Source organism: Triturus cristatus, chromosome 9 (genome assembly GCF_964204655.1).
Source record: "Triturus cristatus chromosome 9, aTriCri1.1, whole genome shotgun sequence".
Taxonomy (NCBI): Eukaryota; Metazoa; Chordata; class Amphibia; order Caudata; family Salamandridae; genus Triturus; species Triturus cristatus.
The window spans coordinates 1,120,072,833-1,120,089,362 of NC_140592.1; the positions used below are offsets into that span (position 1 = coordinate 1,120,072,833).

At 41.0% G+C, this 16,530-nt stretch overlaps 1 protein-coding gene across 5 annotated transcripts in view; it reads left to right on the plus strand.

Annotated features, from left to right (window-relative positions):
* MDGA2 (MAM domain containing glycosylphosphatidylinositol anchor 2) overlaps positions 1–16,530 on the plus strand; it is a 1,462,473-nt gene that overhangs the window by 933,808 nt on the left and 512,135 nt on the right. For all 5 annotated transcript variants that reach the window (XM_085627023.1, XM_085627026.1, XM_085627025.1 and 2 more), the window contains exon 7: positions 1,974–2,303. In XM_085627023.1, coding sequence (XP_085483149.1) covers positions 1,974–2,303 — 330 coding nt within the window. The remainder of the gene's footprint in view (positions 1–1,973; positions 2,304–16,530) is intronic.

Here is a 16,530-nt window from a genome sequence, read left to right on the forward strand (position 1 = left end):
AACTGAATATTCACAGTAAAACATCATGGTGAAAGACTGTTTGCCAGCAACAGTATACCCGAAGCCCTCCTCACACATCCAAATGCAGTGTGCAATAGCCCGTGTGTCACACGGGTGTTTCCAGGGCCACAGAGCACTCCCTACAAGCAGAGCCCTTTATGCTCTGCTGAAAGCCATGTGCACTGGTGTCGAAGCAACAGATCTGGCGTGGCTAAAGTTGGGCTCTGTGTCCAGAGCATTCTTACATGGGCATTGGGCAAAGACCAGCAGCCGCAGAGGTTCAGGAGCTGCCAAATGCCATGACGGCAAGCTAGGCCCTGGGCCCAAATAAAAAGTTTGTATTGTTCGAAACCCAACAAAAAATATATAAATATATAACTTTCTGCTTCAGGAGGCTTGATATGCTTACATTTTATCGCCGCTTTCATTAAACTAGGGAAGCAGAGAAGATAAACGTGTGATCTTTTGCTTTTCCCAAGGTGACCTGATGTCAGACTCCTGTCTGGGTTTCTCTGTTGTCTAAATATTTAATGACTCTGGAAGTCACACACAAGCAGTGAAATACACTTGCAAACTCAGGTTCAGACCGAAACCCTATGTCGTTAGCTTATAATGTCTTCCTTAATGTTGTTGGGAGTCATTTGGATTAATTTTGTATTCACCCATTAAGCATTTGCATGTTAATGTTTGCGTTTAATACTGCTTGAGGTTAGAAGGAAAGGTTATTGAAACTGCGGCTAGATGGCTCGCGAGGTATTTTTCAGGATAAATTAAGAATGCATGCGTGATGCGTTCATTATATTTCAGAAGGAGCTCACAAGAGCGTCCTTTGAGAATTTAGGGCTGATTTTAAGAAGCTGGGGTGCCTTAAACTCTCGTAGAATATGCATTCGTTTGTTTTTATATTAGACGTTTACGTGATACTAAGTGTACGTTGCCAAACAGGTGAAACGTATAACTGTCCCTGGGACAGTCTTACGTGTAGAGAATTTTCCAAAAAGACACTCACAACTGTTTTCCTACCCCTCGGTTTTCTTATTTCATTAGCAAATGTCTAATGCACCAGTTTAAGATTACCTATACTAATTAACCTTGGGAATTCATTGTTCTCTTATATTTTAAACGAGTTGCCTTTCCTTCCTATACCCTTTGTGAAAATTGGCATAAAGGGTGATCCTTCCCGCGCTTTCTGCAGCAGTTCTGTTCTGAACTCCCACTGTAACTCGTGTATGGAGACAAGTGTGTGAAATGCACTTAAAACTTTTCATTTTCAAATTGGTTACACCTAAATCAGTGTGCACCTCATTGCATTGAATTTCCATAACCACTCTACTGACACACTATAGGGCCAGCCCCCGACTGAGTCTTAAGAGAAGCTATAAGAGTATGATTGTTGTGCACGCCTTATGCTCTATTAATTCACTGACTTATGCCACCCTGTTAACTTTTGTAAATATGGTGTCATTTAGGCAATTGTGAAGCCAACGGTAATGGTAGGGTGGTAACTCCACACTCATAATTACTGATAGACTTTGCCATCACTTAAACCTCCCCATTACCATGTAATTCCGAGTTCATTACCCAGTTATTGGGAATAACATATGGGATGCAAAATTACTGCATCTGTTTTTTCCTATTTTCTCCACTAACAGGCCATTTTCCAGGTTTGAATTTCAGCTCCTTTTGGTTGGTGAAACTGTGCTCGAATTTTACTGCACCTGGTAATCCCAGGGGTGGTAGAATTTAGAAACCTGTAATACATTTGTGACCGGCAACAGGAGATTACATCTGGAACTGCATTACTGTTTCACTTGTGATCAGCTCCCTTACATATATGAGTTATTCCTGAGTTAATCTTCTTTGTATTGAGGCCATAAAAAATTAAAAAAATGCATAAAGTAGTTATATCTTTTATGTTTTAAAGTTCTACTGAATTACCATAAGAACAATTATATAATTTTTTTTATTTTCAGCCTTGAAAAAAGGACGTTTTTGGATAACACCAGATCCATATCACAAAGATGACAACATCCAGATTGGACGTGAAGTGAAGATCTCCTGCCAAGTAGAGGCGGTTCCTTCTGAGGAACTCGCATTTAGTTGGTTCAAAAATGGTCGTCCCTTACGCAGCTCCGAAAGGATGGTCATCACGCATACTGATCCAGATGTTTCACCGGGAACAACTAATTTGGACATCATAGACCTAAAATTCACTGACTTTGGGACGTATACGTGTGTAGCATCTCTCAAAGGAGGAGGAATATCAGACATAAGCATTGATGTTAACATATCAAGCAGTACAGGTAAGGGTTCAGAGTTTCTCAATGAGTGATGGTATGCTAAAAGCTTTTTATGCATGCTATGAATAGCGATACAGTGTGCGGAATGTGTTCTTATAAGTTGAGAAGAAAGGATTCCAAACTGATTCATCATACCAGAGCAGCTTGGTTTCACTCACGGCTGAACTGGGAGCTGCAAGCAACCCTGGGAAATATGTTTAGAACCAATGCATCCAGCCAGTGAGAGGAGCAAGGCCAGCTATTTGTAAGAGGGTTAGGCAGAGCATTTCTGTTCCCTAAATGTTGTTCAATAGATGGGACAAATTATTCATTTCCTAGCACAATTTTCAAACGTAGTTTGTTTATAGGCAGTTTAGAAGAGACATTCATATACATCATGTTGCCACAAAGTTCTCTGCATCAACAAACAATGAGTGTGACTATAACATAAGACATATGTTTTATAATTATAATTTGTAGTTCATGGCATATCATGTAGATATCTATGTGCGGCAATAGTTGACTTTTGCAGTTTTGTGCAGGGAGAGGCTTCCAGAAAGGTGGGTCCAGTTCTTGGCTGAAAGCCAAGCGTTGCGCTCTACCACATCTGCACAATCAAAGGATGTGTGTGGCAGGCGATAGGCACCCATGGAGAGATTTTTGCATGACCTGGCAGTGCGTCAGTTCCTGCTGCGAATGATGGATTTAGGCCCAGATCTTTGTACTGGGGTGAATGTATGACATTGTTCTGCATTCTGTCCATCAATTGTTCTTTCTGCGAATCCCCACTATGCATGACAAAAAGGCCAAGTGTAGTAGGAGTTATTCACCCAATGATTGTTGTATTTGGAGCAAAGCCTTGCAGCCAACCCTGGCAGTGCTGGGTCATGGTAAGTGGCCTTCTCTGTAGGGTCACTCTCAAACTTTTTGTCTCCTCCTCCTCCTTTGCGGAATTTATTTCTGTTGGCTTTAGAACTCTATGCACTTTACCACTGCTAACCAATGCAAAATTGCTTGTGCATTCTCCTTTAAACAGGGTAAAATTGGTTTACACCCAATTGGCACATTTATTTTACTTTTAAGTCCCTAGTAAAGTGGTACAACATGTACCCAGAGCCTCTAAATTAAATACAACCAGTCGGTCTACAACACATATTGTGCCACCCACTAAGGTAGCCATTTAAAGCATGTCTCATCCCTGACATTGCAACTCATGTGCAGTTTTAAATTGCCAATTCAACCTGGTAAAATAAACATTTTACTTGTCCTAAATCTCCTTTATTGATACATAAAACTCACCCCAAAGGTAGAACCTAAGTAGCCAATAGGCCATGGTGCATTGTATTTAAAAGGTAAGGCGCATGTTTAAGTTTTAGTTTTAAATATCATGGTGGTGAAAAACTCCCAAATTAACTTTTCATTACTGTGAGACCTACCTCTCCCAAAGGAAAACAGTGGGTTACCCTATTACATTTAATAGGTGCTAACATTTGATTTGGAATAGGTAAAAATGTCAGGTTTGTTTTGGCTCTAGGAACTTAAAAAACTGAAAAGAATATTCCTGTGAATAATCCCACCTGACCAGTGGCAACTGGACTTGGACTGGACTTTGATATTTCTATTTCCCTAACATCTTGATGGTCTCTAGGTCCTCTGCCTGTTTCCTGGGGACATTGGAAATGTACTACTGTGGCTGACTGGTCCCCAAATAAAGGTTGCAAACGTTTTAAAAATGTTTTGATCAAAGCTCCAGACTTTCAAGAAGACTGACCCCAAAAAATATGCAACCAGCAGTTACACAGAGTTGGACTGAATTTCAGGTTTGTCTTGCACGGACAACGCGGAGAATAGTTTTTTCTCACAAAACAAAGTTCTCTTCCAGATTGGGACCTCACAACTTATTTCAACTTCCCTACTTCCACGTCCTAGTGGGGTCAATCTACTTGCTGCATATGACTCGTGATCCATTGTGGTTGTTCTCCAATTGTTCCTAGTTCACATCTACTGTGACTATCCAGTACTATTGGAGCTTTGCACTTTTGTGATGTTGTTTTCACTCTAATATTTAAAATGTGATATCTCCAATTCCCTGTATTGGATTTTTATCATTTTGGTATGATTTGCTTATTACTTTTTCCTCTATTTTTATCAATTGAATTTAGAGTAATTCTTGCATTGTTTCTTGAATTTTTAACTATTTAGGAACTTGCTTTCCACATTTTCTTTCAGTTAAGCCTGTTTGCTCTTTGCAAATGCCACCAGGAGTCAAGCTTAGGTTAAATAAATTCAACCTGTCATAGAGCGTTTACTGTGATATCTGCTGGCTTTGACTTTTGTGTACTTCATTTTAGGAATGCATGGGAAATACGGAAGCCATGTTTTTAAAGTCATTCTTTTGGATGCTTTAAAACTACAATGTAGCTCACATGTGATGGCTGCCTGTTCTGACATTGATTCACATTCTGTATCTTGTTACTGTGTTCTAGCTAAATAACCAGGTGTTGCAGGGATTCTGCACAACCACAGAACTATATGCAGGATTATAGGACCTTGGTGTATAGGGGCTGGGTCTTCCTACCATCTTAGTACCCAGGTGCCCAGGACTCCCTAGCTATAGTGTCTCACTTGCTCTCCTACTCACTCACAGGGAAACAAATGATTAGACACCCCTCAAAATAACACTCCCAGATCTCTCAGGAATCGTGGGAACAAGACTCACCTTTTCGCTCGCACTCTTGTACTTGTCCACAATACGATCTGACAAGGACACAAAATAGTTTAAACAAGCAGGAATATGCATAATACAAATACTTTCAGCATAGCAGTTAGTCCATAAATCATGAAGGGAGATATCATCATGGAAAGACAATAGAGCCTAACCTCCTTCCCCTTGCTAGGAAATAGTATTATTATACATTAGAACATCTCTGGGCTTTGTCAGCAGACCCCATACCTTAGCCTATAGATGGTGGCTCTACATCATAGGTGCTGTCTCTTCTCTCTGGAAAGGTCCTTCTCTAAGTGTGTGCTACCTATTTGTGTATTCCACTAAAAACCAAAGTACGTTGTCCAAACAACAGCTGCATCAGTATGTTTTGTTTAAAGGCTAAGGTCTGGCCAGAACAAAATTACAAGGAGCATTGTTGTTTGACCTTGCACATAATGTTCAGTCAAAATCCCAGAAACATGCAGAGAGCGAACACAGTGATGAGTTCTCATGTTAAAGCAGCCATAGAAAATATCACAAAAAATAAAGACATGTAGTAACGTGTGTAAAGCTGCAGGCAGGCTGCAACTTGCTCATGCTAACTTAGTGAAGGCGACCATGCCCTTACGGGCCACGTTACACAGGTATGCCCATTAAAATAAAGCATAGTTACTGTTTTTAAGGGGTAGAACACAGGTACTGGATGTGTTTAGCAGTCTCCCAGGTGTGAAATATATTAGTGTCAGAAGGTTGCTTAGTAATTGGGGAACTGGGATCCTTCAAACTTGAATGAACACACCCTTGTTAGCTCCCAATGCAGTGCTCTGTGAAACTCTGATTAAGTTCAGGTAGCAGTACCACATCCAGCAGTCGACTTTCCATAGAAATACGTGTTAAGTTGATGCAGTACCAACAATATTAAAGCAAATGAAGCAACATAATAATATTCCAAACCCAAGTTAGAACAATAGAAATCAAATTTGTATATGCAGATCTGTATTTTTAAAGTTTTAAAGCAAAAAGAGGCTAGAAAATGTAAAGTGCCAATGCAAAGTGTCAGTTCAAAGTTGATAGGGCTCTAGGCACCTTACCAGGCTGACCTCAATGGAGCAGAAGTTAGATCTACCAAGTAGGCCAGTTTGCAGTCGGACTTGGTGGGGCAAGGTCAAAAGCTGAAGGTAGCAAGGGGACCTTGAAGTTGAATGCGTTGCTTTCAAGCTCCATTGGAGCCTTTGCTTTTGGTGCCTGTTAGACTTGGCAACCTTGGCATAGTTTTCCCTGACTTTTTGTCTCTACCTCCTGCATTTTTGACTGTGTGCTGCATTTCGTTTTTTTGCTGACTTAGATGCTTTGGACACTTTGCCACTGCTGATTAGTGTCAAAATGCGAGTGCTCCCTGTGTATATTGTAATTATGATTGGATATCCATGATTGGCATATTTGATTTACTGGTAAGTCCCTAGTATAGTGCACTGAGTGTGCCCAGGGCCTGTAAATCATATGCAGCTAGATTTTGCCACCCACACAAGTAACCCCTCAAATGTGTCTTAGACCTGCTACTGCACTGTAGGCATGCAGTTTTTAACTCCCATGTTGAGTTGGCAAGTGCACCCACTTGCCAGGCCCTAACCTTCCCCATTCTTACATGTAAATCACCCCCAAGATGGGCCCAAGGTATCCCCATCGGCAGGGTGCAGTGTATGCGAAAGATGGGACATGTACTGGTGTGTGTTACATGTCCTGATAGTGAAGTACTGTGCATGTTATTTTACCTATTGCAAGGACTGGCTCTCCCACAGGATATAATTGGAGCTGCACTGTAACCTTTTACATGTGTAACTTTCCATTGGGAACAGCTAGAGATTTGGAGTTTAGGCTCTCTGAACTCAGAATTTAATAACACACCTTTTAGTGAAGGTGTTTTTTAAATAGTGTATTTAAAAATGCCACTCCTAGAAAGTGGGCATTTTCTTATTTAGCCATCCTGTGTGCCTCTGCCTGTTTGTGTATTTACTGTTTGGTTTTGGAGTGCCTGTAGCTGGGGATGTGCATTCACTCTAAAAAGTCACAAGGGGGAGTTGAGGTATGTCCTTCGTTTCCTGGGTGACTCATAGCCAGGCTGAATAGACCTTTCTGCGTTGAGAGTGATGGTCGGAGTTTTCACTAGCACCTGATTAGGCTGTGTCTGCTCTGCACAATGCTGTCTCCACCTCCTGTAGTGAAGCTAGAGCAGGGAGGACAGAACTGGTTTTTACTGAGATCAGAGACTATTGAAACAAAGGCTGCTAAGGGAAAATGGGGGATTATTAGTAGACATTAAACCCCAGAACTTTAGATTAGTTCTGGACTAAGAGAATCCTACCAAGAAGAAGAGCTGAATATTAGTCAGGAGGAGTCTTACTTGCTGTGTGTTGCTTTGCTGGGTTGGCCTACAGTTGCTGCTTATCTCTGTGGGCAGCGTAAAGGACTGGATTTTTGCCTTGGTGTGGTATCATGCTTAAGAAGATTCTGCAAGGGCTTGAAGTAGAACTTGCCTCCGTTTCTGATGTATCAGGGACAGAAAAACTTGTTTAACAGCACCTGTACTCCTCTTCTAGTGTCCTGATTGTCAACGGGTGCCAATTCCAGTTCCTGGGTCCTTTGAATCTTGTCCTTGGTACTGCAACCCAGGAAAAAACAACACCAACACTGTCAGGGATGCCACCAGTAATGCTGCGACCTGCACCAATGGCCGTATGCACTGCTGGTGAAGTGCACGATGCACCACCCCACCTGCACCTCAGATCCGTAGCCCGCTGACTTGTGCAAAGTATCGATGTGGGTGACTTTCCAAACTCAATAAAAATGCACTGGTGAAGGGAACAGATGCCTCACTGCCGACGCCGCCTCACCTCACCCTGCCAGCCCAGACTTGATGCCTTGCCTCCCTTGTGGGAGTAAGGTGCTGGCTTCTCCTTGGCCCATCAAGCACTCACCTCTGTGAGGCCATGCACCATCTTTTGACTTAGTTTCTAAGGTACTGTTACTTGGGGGTCTGTGTGACTCCATGACTGGCCCACATACCTCACGGTCTGCGCCACACTTTGGATTTATGTATGTTACGATATCATAATGTCCCCAGTTGGAGATATTTGTTTCTAAAAGCGTTGTTTTTGCAGTAATCACTCTAAGTAGTGATATTTTGATATATCTATTGTGGATTTTTGTCATTTTTGTCTTGTTTGGTTTAGATAAAAATACTTTACTTGTCTAAACTGGTGTGGTGTCCGTTTGTGGTGTTTTCACTGTGTTACTGTGCGTTTAGGTGCAAATACTTCAGTCAAAAAATAAATGAGAAGGACCCGTGCTACACCAAAGGAATTGGGTTTCTTGTTAAACTCAAAAACATCTATTTTTTCTTTGGTGGACCATACATCACTTAGTATCCTCCATATTCATCTGTTGCACATACATCACTTATCTAAAGATGCGCAAAAAAGAAAATAATGTCTTATGCAAATATAGTATGCCACTACGCAGATGTATTTATGAAATTGTACAAATGGGTTTAATTAAAACATTTAAAAACTCTTTTTATCAATTCATTACAATAAAAACCAATGTCAAAGGGAATCAAATCCCATACATTACATGCAGATACAGGTACTACATATACAGAAAACAGAACATAATAAAGAGAAGAAAATTAAAAAGATAGAAGAAAGAGAGTGTCAACAAGACAATACACTCTGTCATCAATAAAACCTATCCGTAACGAGTTAAGTTAAGTCTGGAACTTGATAAATGTAAAATATTTTATCTGTTGTGCCAGCCAAAGTCACAAATCAGGAGTCAAAGGCGTCGACGTGGTTCGATGGTATTGTCCTGGTTTAAACCATCTTTATCACAACTGTAATATTGACTCTCATTGTGCATATGCAAAACCAACCCGTAGTCTACACCTGTATGTAAAAAAGATATAATTACCATAAAGTACAAAAAAGTCTCTCATTATTACAAAACGTGTCATTGGTTACCCATCATTTAAAATATATTTTAATACCAACACATACATATCATTTCTAAAATATATTGACCATTTATGTATATTTCAAAGAGATTAAACAAAGATGTTGTAAACTTAGAATACCTGTTCAAAATCCTAACATAATTAGACTCCAACATCATACGTTGGGGCACCACTATATGGCAAATTATCTTAACCGCCATGACACCTCATATACAAATACATACACATGCACACTTAATCTCATCATCAACCAAAATAAACTCTATTAGAAAAGGTTATTTTCCAAGTTTGTGGAATTGTTATGTGATCCAAAATTGGGCCTACAACAACAATAACTAATGATTTTAACCAAAGCTCACCTTCAGGGCTGTATTACTAGTATTCCTTAACTGGTCAGACCTGGCTGTAACTGAATTTCTTACCTGCCAAGGGAGCATCTTCCCATTGAAAACCTCAGTACCTTGTCTTAGTTTTCTGGAATCAGAAAAAATGTTTAATCTCTTTTTTCCAACTACAGAGAAGGTTCGTCCTAGTCACTGATGCAGCCTCAGGACCTCAAAGCAGGCTTGAAGACACCACATTTCTATCCACTGATGGTCAGCATCAAAGTGCACAAAGTCCCAATAGCAGCATAAATAGCAATTTGGAGGTACTTTCTACCTGTAAATCTCCTATGACTGGCCCTGCTTATGAAGCTGTTAGCAACATCCATATTAATGTGATCAACCAAGGAAACATTTGCAGTAATATCAAACATTATACTATGTTAGGCTCCTTTGCTGCTAAGATCACACACACTATTTGCATGGTGCACTAATGGTGGTGGTATCAATGCATTTGTCATATACCAAATCATATCAATAGAAAAGTGAAGTTGCAGGTACACCGCCCCTAAAAGTGAGAATGATGTTGAAGAAGCACTTGATATATGGAAATCAGGAGTAATCCAGGTGGCACTGGAAAAGATCCAACCTGCTCCATCTTTATGAAACTGCTTCTAGAAGGATGGCTCCATAGAAAATAAGGATGAGAAAGTTTACATGATTGGGTATATGGAATTCTCCAATCACTGGGTAGTGCACAAAATATGAATGACACATTACCACTATCTACTGTGAACATTCTTGGAGCTGGAATGAACACTGAAGAAAGAAAGAATATTCTGACTGACTATTGGGAAAAGACTGAAGGACACCTTATCTCAATCTCTTCTTTAACCTTGCTAGATAGACACATAAGGCAAAAGGTCCTCCTCCTCTGTGAAGATCCAGTGGAGCAGTTGTGAATGGACCAAACTGAACACTGAATGAGCCCAGGCAGTAAGAGCAATTTGGGGCTGTAGAAGTTAGCATTGAGGACCCAAGGGAGGTAGGAAAGTCCAGCAGTTAGCAGTGATGTCTGCAGCATCTAAAACCTTTTGATGCAACAAAGTGGATTTTCAGAATTCTGGAGGACATGGACAAGACACCAAAGGTCCACGAGAAAAGTGTAGTGTAGTCAGTTGCTGATTTTTGTTTTGTCCTGTTTTTCGTCCTTATATGCACCTACTCTGGTGCTACATTCTCAAGTCCAATCATAGGGCTTAGGACTGGTGTGAGTCAACAAAATGACCTCACCGTTTCAAAATCGACCTTTGTTCTACTCTGACATTTAGAAGCCAAAACCGAAGCCTTCAGTGGCATGTCACTTACAACATATCCAAAGTCAATGAACCCTTGCTGGATTCCTCATCCTTTCTTGCCCCACTGAAGGATTTTGAGAATTAGCTAATTGGCAAAGTCCCAAAGTAAAAGCTTTGATTGGAGTGACTCCCACTGATTAGTCAACCTCTGTTCCTTTGCTGTCAGCCTGAAACCTAGGTCTAGGTCCCTGCTCGACTCTGCTTGCCACTTTGTGAAGGTTGTTTGGTGTATTTTACCTTAAAACTTTAAAAATATATAACTCTGGTTCCATTCCCCAAATTTAACCTTTTGTATATTTTGGGTCTATTATGTTATTCCTAATTTGTCTACATTGGTTTGGGAATATAATTGTCGTGGGCAATTCTAGAACACAGTGCATATTTCTCAAGGAAATTGTCTGAAGCAGGTGTCATAGCTGCAGATTTAAGCAGAGATTTACACTGAATTGTAATGAAACCTGTACACATTGTTTTGTAGTTGATAAAAATAACAACTGTTGTGTATACTGTGCACCATTCGTGGACATATTGGTGGATTCAATTTTCAGACAATCTTTTTAGAGAAAGAAGTTGGTGATTTGGGTTTTGCATCCAGGTACACCTCCATTGCCATCCTTCCGAAAAAGAAAACATTAGCAAAATTCATAAAGCAAAAAAATGGAATAGTTACTTTTGTTAAAACATCTGACAATGTGAGCCTGTGTTTCTCAATATAATAATTTACTGGGGAAAGCTTGGTAGGATTTAAAAATTCCTTCTTTCAAGTTGAATACAATTCTTCCGCATCTCTGAGACATTACTATGCTGTTCATATATCAATTACATCGATAATGTGTCTATTCTCAAACGTCTATGGCTAACCTGATTCTATCAGCTTGCTATTCTCATCCACCCCAGCTCTACTCTTTTGTATATGTGTGGTGAAGATTTAAAAATAAAGTGTACCTTACAACTTCACAAAATGAATAAAGAAAATTAAACAGTGCCCTTTGTCAGTTTCCAGAAACAGAAATTTCAATTCATGTCTGGAGCCCAAATATATCTTCTCGTGAATACCAATTCAGTGAGGAAAAAGGCACATCTGTATAAATGAAAATTGAAAGCAAATGGACTCCTAGAGGAATTAAGCCATGCCTAAAGTAAATGTTTTATAAATCAACACATAATGACTTTGAAGTGCTGCATTTCCTGTCTCAAATGACCTTTTTAAAAACACGTAAACATAATTACATGGAAATGCTGGTAATTAATTTCTGAGGAACTTAATTATGACACGTCAACGCTTTCAGCATGTTAAAAGCCATATGTGATACGTCTTACACTATATTGTATATTCGCTTGCCTACCCGATAGAGCAATAACTCGTCACTGAATAGCCTTTATTCGCCATACATTTCATAGAAGGCTCGATTCACACAAAATATGAGTTGAGTTTGCTTCTTAACCTTCCATCCTTACTATGTCAGTTAGCCGAGTGCCATTTAACTTGTAGAAAGTCAATGCGTGCTATAACGAGTTGAATAAAATAGTTAAATAAATAAGCACATTTTCTAGAAGTACAGTGACATTCAAAGTGGAGGGGTAGTGGTGTATCTCAACCATTTTGCATACTTATTCAAGCTTGTTGTGGCACTAGGATAATGCTTTTAAAATAAGTACAAACATTAATTGTAAAGGTTTGTGAATACCCACATAGGTATGTCAGTGTGTGTATACACCATCATTCAAAGACCAATTGCATACTCTCTAAGGACACTACTTCTCTTCCCATTTTTCCAAGTTTTACTCCTGTGGAGACTTTTCTGTAGCAGTTGAGTGCCCAAGGTCAGAAATTCAACTTTTTATTCTACAAACGTTGACAACCAATCATCCTCTCTTCCACTTGAACACTTAAACTAATCACAGGCAATGAAAAAGTTTTAAGATGGGGCCACATACTTCAAAGTTCTTAGAAAATACAATTCACAAACTCGGTATAATGTGATTATATATTGGCTTCTTTCATGTCATATCATATGTCCAGTGTTTTCTTTATGTTTTATATGAGTTGCTAATTTACAAGTGATCTCTTATTTTACTATGTACACATATATTCATTATTTCAATATTGAAGTTCACTTCCGACATCACTCATAACCTTTAACACATACTGGTGTGAATATTTATTGGCAGTGCTGATGGCAAATAAATAAGACATCATCCAAACTTAAATTTGACAATTCCAAAAAATGATTTGTAAACTATTGTTAGACCTGTCAACCTTAGGGTGGTCTTCCCCCAAAGTATTTGCCTGCTTAACTCCACTTTCAGCGGTATATTTTTATTGGCCTTTGGACTCTAACATTTTACTACTGCTATCCAGCGCTAAAGTGCAAGTGCTTCTCCCCTAAAACATGGTGACGTGGTTTTTACCTGATTGGCATATTTCGTTTATTTATAAGTCCCTTGTAGATTGGTACACCATATACCTAGGGCCTTTCATCTAAATGCTACTAGTCGGCCTGCAGCACTTGTTGTGCCACCCACACAAGTAGCGTTTCAAACCTGTCTCAGGCCTGCCAGTGCAAGGCCTGTGTGTGCAGTTTACTGCCACTTTGACTTGACATTTACAACCACTTGCCAAACTTTAATCTCCACTTTTATTGCACATAAGTCACCCCTAAGGTAGGCCCTAGTTAGCCCTATGGGAAGAGTGCTGTGTACGTAAAAATTAGGACATGTACTTGTAAGTTGTATATATCCTAGTAGTGACAAACAGCTACATTTGTTTTTCACTACTGTGAGGCCTACTCCTCTCATAGTCTAGCATTGGGAATTCTTTAAAACACTTTTAAGCTGTAATTCCTGATTTGAAATCATGTTTCATATCTTTGGAATGGTAATGATAAATCCTCTTTAGTGGTAAAGTTGGATTTGAGATTACTATTTTAGAAAGGCCACTTTTAGAAAGTGGACATTTCTCTGCTCTCAACTTAGCTCTGTGTGTCTCTCTCCAATACACGTCTGTGCTGGGTGACACCTATACTTTGTGTATTCCCTCTAGACAGCCACAAACACAAGGAGAGTGTTTGTGACAGAGGACTCATCTGCATTTTGACAGCCTGCCTGGGCAGGAAAGGGGATGGGAACTGACACTTACATCTGAATAGGCTGTGTCCTGCCCCCACACAAAAGACTTATTAACCCCCACAAGTAGCCGGACCGACAAGGCTGGGATGAAAGGGGACCTGTGCACTACAAGGAGCTGCTTTGAATTAACCCCCCACCCCACTTCAAAGATACATTTGGATATAAGTATTGGGGCTCTGGCCCTACTAAGACAGTACACTACTGGACCTGTGAAGAACTCTGCCAGGAGTAAGGATTGCTGTGCTACAAGGGTTGCCTGTCTGCTTGATGGACTGTTCTAAGGAACTGCTTCACTTCTGTGCTAAGCTACCCCTGGTGCCTGCTGATCTCTACCCTGGTGAAGACAAGTACTGGACCCATCTCACTTAAATGAGTGACTCCAGGGGCTTGCATGCTTGCCTCCTGTGTTTTGAGGTCTCAGGAACACAAAATACTTCTTGTAATTCTATTGGTGCTACTGGACTTTGCCATCTGTGAGTCCTACCCTTGGTGTGAGGTGCCCCCCTCCAGTCTTGGGCTTCGGAAGTGGCTTCTGCAGCTGATTTGCTACTAAATCAATGCATTGTCACCAATGCACGGATCGTAATGGAAGCAGTGCCCTTCGATGCTGACGTAGTGCTGATCCGAAGACATCACTGCATGGCTGAACAACAATGTGGTGTCCGACTGCGAGGTTCGCCGACCACGCAGTGCCAATCCGAGGTCCCAACTGCGGGGGCTCGACTTCAATGCATCAATCCAACTGCGTGAATCAGAACTGACACTTCAAACTCTCAAACAACGCTTTGCTCCATCCAAGGTACTTGTTCAGTAGACCATGCGTGAGTCTTGTAGCCGGCATGCCCTCCATTGCCGTCAGCCTGAACTTTGACTTTACCCAGTCCAGCATGACCTTAAGTAATCTTTTAGCACTATTGACTTCTATGCACTGTTTTGGGATTTAATCTTTAAAAAATCTTATCTCGACTTCTACTTATTGAATTTTTGTTATGTTGGTCTTGATTTAATCAGATAAATGTTCTCTATTTGTCGAAACCTGGGTGGAGTCTTTTCATGGTGTTTTCATTGTGTTGTTGTGTGTGTGCTTGTTGACACATGTTTACACCATGCCTCTTAAGTCTGTCTGTGCTGTGCCAAGCTCCCAGGGGGTGAGCACAGTTTGATTTAAATTGTGAACCTAGCTTCTACTGACTAAGATTGTGGTCCCTACTTGGACAGAGTGCAAACCTTTGCCATCTAGAGACCCAATTCCTAACAACCCAATATGGCCTTACTGACCTGACATCCTTGGTGTGGTAGTCCTGCTAAGTTTTTTTCCTACTCCCTCCTATTTTTCTGAAATTATTTTGTTTTGCTATAGGACTCTTGTGCACTTTACCACTGCTAACCAGTGCAAAAGTGCTTGTACTCATTCCGTAAAACATGATTAAATTGGCTTACACCTGATTAGTATATCTATTTTACTTATAAGTCCCTAGTAAAGAGGTGTACCATATACCCAGGGCTGGTCAATTATATTATACTAGTGGGCCTGCATCACTTATTGTGCCACCCTCTTATGTAGCCCCTTAAAATATGTCTCAGACCTGCCACTGCAGCCTTGGCAAAATAACCCCCTTGCCAGTCTTAAAACTCCCTTTTTTAACACACCCCTATGGTAGGCCCTTGACAGTGCATAGGGCAGGGAGCATTGTAATTGTGAAGTTGGACATGCACTTTGAAGTTTTACATGTCTTAGTAGTGAAAAACTCACAAGTTAAGTTTTCACGACTGTGAGGCCTTACGCTCCCATAGGATAACATTGGGTTACCTTATTACATTTAATAAGTGCTAACTTTGGATTTCGACCCACTCTTAAGTTCACTTCTGGAGCTGTGGAAGTGCTGTCAGAGGGCTGCCAGCTGCCTGTGCCAGTTATGTACTTCAGAGGACTGCCGTGCTGCACCAAGAAATATTGCCTTCTGCCTGAAGCCATCTGGGTGCCCTCAGATGACTGCCCAGCTGCTTGAGATATGTTTTCCTGCTTGAACCCAAGACTTCCTGAGTGACTCCAAGGGCTAGTTGGTTGACCTCCTAATCAGAGCCTCAAGGACATAAAAGGCTCAAACCATCTTGAACCCACCCCTGGGCCCAGCCTGAGTGAGGCCTGACCCTACAAGTTGTGCCCCTCTAGTCCTGGACCCTTAGATGTGGTGCTAAAGGTACCCAGATAACCCAATTCCAAAACTTAGGACTCCAAAAAGTGCTCTGAGACTGGGACCTACGTTCTCACTGATCTAACAAAGGAGCATCGCTTAGCCGACCTGACTTCACTCAACATCTGCTATGTTGTTCTCCACAGCAGCAAATCCTGTTTAGTGACTCCTTGAATAAGGGGTATCCGGCCTTGGGGAGCCATCAACGGCTACAGCTTGCATTTGCGTCCTGCTGGAGATTTTTAACTCCAAAAAATGAGACTAGGGGCCTAAATTTGATGTTGGTGGTCTTCTCACTGGACCTCTGCCATGGCAGTCTGAGGAAAACCGCAGAGCTGTCTGCAGTCCCGCCTCCCGGATAGCAATAGTAATCCAGGGTGGGCAGTGCAGTGGCGTCATGGCGGTGGGAATGTTTGGCTAACAGGAGAGCCCAACAAGCATCCTGCCTCTGTGACAGCACCTCCAGCATGTACGTGCATGATGTGGCATGTACCATGTTGTGCATGTGTGAGGAGGAGCCTGCTTTTACC